The following is a 5,168-nucleotide window of genomic DNA, read 5'->3' on the forward strand; positions in this document are numbered from 1 at the left end:
TTTTTTTTTAATGAATACTTTTATTCAGCAGGGATGCATAAAAGTGATCAAAAGTGACAGTAAAGACATTTTTAATGTTACAAAAGATTTCTGTTCACAAAAAATGCTGTTCTCTATTCAGCAAATAATGTTAAGCAGCACAACTGTTTTCAACATTACTAATAAATAATAAATGTTTCTTGAGCAGCAAAGAAGCATATTAGAATGATTTCTGAAAGAGCATGTGACACAAATGCTGATGAAAATTGAGTTTTGCCATCACAATAATAAATTACACATTTATTCCTGTTTATATTTGTATTTGCATTTTTTATATTTACAAATAAAATAGAAAGCAGTTATTTGAATTGCAAAAATATTTCACATTATTACTGTTTTTACTGTATTTTCAGTCAAATAAATGCAGCCTTTGTGAGCATTAGAGACTTTTTTCAGTTAATGAATTAATTAATTTACTCTTATCCTATAACAGGTTCATGGAATATGCATATGTTTTATGGCATCACATTTTTTTAACACAGTTAACACATTTACTGAATCTTCCATAGCAGTTTTTGTCTGTGTGATTTCTAAATACGATGATGTTTCAATTATAATTCATACTTGCTGAACTTTTGATGTTAATTCAATTCATTTTCACTTTGTGCCATCTGGATTTCATTTATAAATAAATTTGCAATTAAATGGGTCAGAAAACACATTGCCTGCATACCAATTTGTACACTGTTCATCTTAAATGGCTTCTAAAATTGTCCCGAATCGTATGGTATGTTTAAAAGAGTGTGTTAAATATGCCTGAATGGTCTATTTTTTCCTGTCAAAATCTTACCTAAAGAGTCTTTCTTGCGTTTATGTGGCGGGTCCTCGATGATTCGATTGAGGTCTCCGCGGTCTTTCAGATCAATTGGTTTCTCCCACACTGACAAATGCATGGTGGGATTGAAGAAAAACACCCTGTCGTCACCTGTCCACACTACACACCTACAGAAGAGAAAGAGAGATGCATTTATACATTCGTATACACACAGAAACACAATCCAACAGGCTGTTTGTGGTATTCTCACAACATGACTAAGAAATCTGGATGACGAAAAACAGTCCCAGCAGCACCAAAGTGACCCAGAGAGAGGATTCTGAGTCACAAACGACAGCTGAGAACGACTAAGACCAAATGGGCTGAATTTGATGTGTTTTTGTCTTCACTTGCTATTTTACAGTAATCAGTCTTCAGCAGGTTCACAAGATTTTCAAATGGATAAATCCACAATATGTCCAGCATCAAGTATCTACAAGCCTATTGTACATTTAATTCTATGTCACAAATCCAAAAGCGACCAATTTCTCAGATGTTCCGCACTAGTTATTCTTACCTTACAGTGATCATTTGAGACCCATTTCAGGCTCCATTCAGGGCATGTCGGATAAAGTATTCATGGATTCTGCAGTAGTCTGTGAGGTAATTTGATACAACCTCATGCCAACCATGACAAACCAATCCTGACATTTAATTTTGCAACCCCATCGCATCAGGGAGATCGGCAGTGCCTTCCTGTACCATAAAACTGACCCAATGATATAAAAAAAATATTTGAAACTGAGCATCCGCTCTGCTCATATGCAGTTATTCATAGTGCAAACATATGGTTAGCACTAGACACGCATTTCATTTGTCTTTCCATTAATATTGCAGGGATTTAAATAATTTCTATGCAACCTCCATATAAAACAATAACTGTAAAATTCAATTTTGAAGCAAGAGCTCTACCCAAAGGACCATTTTATTGCTCAGAGGTTGTTCTTTTATGGCTTAGAAGACGCAAAGTAGTGCTTTTTTTGTGTCCCATGCTAAAATACTTTCTTATGTCTTTCTTTCATCCCGGCTTACTATGCAGAACAACTATAAGCTATTCTTACGTCAGATGCCCTGAAAAATGCAAAACACTAGCATAGTCCAATTCACAAGCAAATGACTCATATGAACGTGTACTTTTTAAATTAACCAAAAACATACAGAACAACCAGCGTAATCTAATTCATAAGACAATGACTCGTATGTTTATCATACTGAATCAAAAACATTCGTCAACATAACCAGTGTAGTTTGATTTGTGATGACTCTTATGAACTGGTACTTTTTAGAGAATAAATATGTATAGCACAGCCTGTGCAGAAAGATTCACGATCGAAACATATACCACGTGTATGTGTAATCTCGTTCATGAGCAAACGACTCATATGAACTGATTCTTTAAAGTGAATCAAAAACATACAGCACCACTACCAGTGTAGTCTTGTTCATGAAAAAATGGCTCTTATTTTATTGGCAAATAACTGTTATTTTATGTCTAAAACTGATATAATTAATATTCCAAGGTTTCCCATGCAATTTACAGAATTAGCTGAGTAAAGAAAATAGACGTTTATAAATGAACTATGCCCAAATGAATCAGAATTGGAAAAAAATCTGAACGTTTGAACCAAATGATCTGTCCTGATATAGTTTGAGACATTATTGAGGTCTCTTCTTGAACTATAGATAAAAGAAATATCAGACAAGTTGAAGACTTAAGCAATACTCTCAGTTTGTTCTCCATTCAATCTCCTTTTTGACATATTTGAGACACCAAAGAGATCTCATATGAGCTTTCCTTTGGGTTACATTCTAAAATGGGTTTTTAACACAGGAATCTAAGTAACATCCATATCTGGATTATCACACAACAACTCCAGTTCTGGTGTCATCAACCACATGTTAAATGCATTTAACAGTGAAGCCAGTTTGTGTGAGTCAACAAAAGCTGAACGCGATAAGCCATGACACCTCCTGGGCTTCAAAAATATGTGTGTGAATGTTTGTTTGCAGTGAAGAAAAGCCCACACTGCTTTGGCAGAGAAAAATGGAAGTCTTGCATAACACGTTGTCTTAATGCAGGTTTTCGATTGGGTGTCAGTGCATCTGTTTAGCGCTGGAGGTTTGCCATGTGCACTGCTATATTTTATTCAAGCATGTATTACTGTCATCAAACAGTTATAAAGCGGCATGCATCATTTAAATGGTGCTAAAGCTGCTGACATTTATGACAGAATGAGAGGAGATAAAACAAACATCTTTGTCACTATAGAAGAACAAATTGGCTATTAAAGCATTCCAAAACACAGGAGAAAATAGTGCACTTACAACAGTGGCATTTGAAAGTGTAGGTTGAGACAACTGCGAGAACACGATCGATTGGTCATTATCTTGCATGCAGAGAGTCATTTATTAGCAATAAAGATGCAACAAATTGATGGCGAGCCATACAATCATATCTGTGCAGACAAAACGGGAAGTTACCATGGTGATCCAGGTATAGGCGTAGATGCAACTGGCCGCTTGTCTTGGAGCGAGTTGTCCTCGTCCATACTGACTATAAAAGGCCCATCCTGCACACACATACACACACAAAAAAGGATATGTCAGCTTGACATTTAAATTTATATATATATATATATATATATACGTATATATATATATATATATACGTATATATATATATATATATATATATATAGAGAGAGAGAGAGATTAAATATTAAATTACTAAAACTGAAATATTAAATATAAATATGAAGAGTTCATTTCCAAAAACAGATAACTACATTTTTTGGAAATGAATCGGGTTATTTTGATTAGGTTAAAAAATAACAAAAAAATGCAGCTAACTAACACAATAAAAACATGATTACATAATAAAAAACATGATTTTTGAAAATTAAAAAAAATTAACTCTTCATATATAAAAGTTATAAAAACTTAATAAAAATCTAAAAACAAAAATATTAATAAAATACTTCATAAATAATGCTAAAATAATACTGATAAGAGAACAATTTAATGAAAAAGAAAAAAAACAGCACATGGGCAATCCCAAAATTTAAGATTAAATAATCATTCAGTACTGAAAAGTATCAGTCAAAATAGTTCTAATAATTAAAAATTGATTATTTTAAGTCAATATTTGTATGATGTATGTATTTTCATACTTTTTTGAGTATCATATTTTTATCATAGAAACACTGTATATGCAGATCATTCCAAATCACATCTGAAATCGAATCACTCAGTTTGGTTTGGCAGCAGACAGCGAGGCTTTAAAGGGGTCATTTTCTCTTTGGAGTGTTACAAGCTCTTGGTGTATAAAGAAGATCTGTAAAGTTGCAAAGACTAAAGTCTCAAATCCAAAGAGATATTTATACAACTTAAGAGTCAGCCACGCCTACCTAAAACGGCTCTTTCTAACACGCCCCCACATGTCTACATCACTATGTGGGATTAATCTGGCTGAGAAGATTTTAAAAGCTGTCACCTATGGGGACACTGTGGTACAGCGCTCTTCAACAAAAGTGATTATTAACTCAATCTTAATTGGACTCCAAATCTGATTGTGCCCACAGTCTGACCTTTTCCACAAATCAGTTAGATATTCTTTCTGCCTCTACGACAACCCAAAACAATTTTCACGAAGACCAAGATCTGGCAACGAATGAACAGTATGGCGATGGCAGTTATGTCGATGTTGCCTATAAAATTGTTTTAAGAATCAAATACAGCTAATGAGAGAATGATAAGGATTACAAACCTCAGCTTTAGCCTCTGGGTTTGGATCACGGTGGAGCACTAAGGCGTCTGTGCAGGATGGCTTCTTCAATTCCAAAATCTTATCTGAGAACAGAGATAAATGCTCAATATCCCCAATGCCCAAATCCGCATTGTTTCTTCAAGAAATCAGCGCCTCATCAATAGTAAATTCCCATATTCACTTCATCTACTAATCAAATGGTTGTGGCATCAAATTAATCAATGAATTCCCATAATGAAAACACTGCAAATCAGTTTATACTGAGAGCTATTTCATTTTGTCTTCTATTTTAAGCAGAGCAATCATCAAGGAAAGAGGGGTGCCTTAATTTGCATAAATGAATATATGTGTTCAGTTATAAGTATGCTGATATGTGTAAATGACAGTATTCTTCACTGCTTGACTGCTGTTTCTCAACTTTCTGAGACCACTAGTGAAAATGCTTTTGTTTCTAATTTAATATGGATGATTTGTGTGTGTGTGTGTGTGTGTGTGTGTGTGTGTGTGTGTGAAATATTTATTTAACTTTATATACATCAAAAAGATGTA

The 5,168-nt window shown here is 34.0% G+C and overlaps 1 protein-coding gene across 1 annotated transcript in view; it reads right to left on the reverse strand.

Moving 5' to 3' along the window:
• Window positions 1-5,168, reverse strand: part of LOC107582205 (transcription elongation regulator 1-like) — a 35,897-nt gene that overhangs the window by 2,544 nt on the left and 28,185 nt on the right. Inside the window, exons 5-7 of the mRNA XM_016267955.1 lie at window positions 4,620-4,702; window positions 3,335-3,423; window positions 830-981 (exon numbers count right to left, since the gene is read on the reverse strand). Coding sequence (XP_016123441.1) covers window positions 830-981; window positions 3,335-3,423; window positions 4,620-4,702 — 324 coding nt within the window. The remainder of the gene's footprint in view (window positions 1-829; window positions 982-3,334; window positions 3,424-4,619; window positions 4,703-5,168) is intronic.

The sequence above is a fragment of the Sinocyclocheilus grahami genome, unplaced genomic scaffold (assembly GCF_001515645.1).
Source record: "Sinocyclocheilus grahami isolate Dianchi unplaced genomic scaffold, SAMN03320097.WGS_v1.1 scaffold41.1, whole genome shotgun sequence".
Lineage (NCBI taxonomy): Eukaryota > Metazoa > Chordata > Actinopteri > Cypriniformes > Cyprinidae > Sinocyclocheilus > Sinocyclocheilus grahami.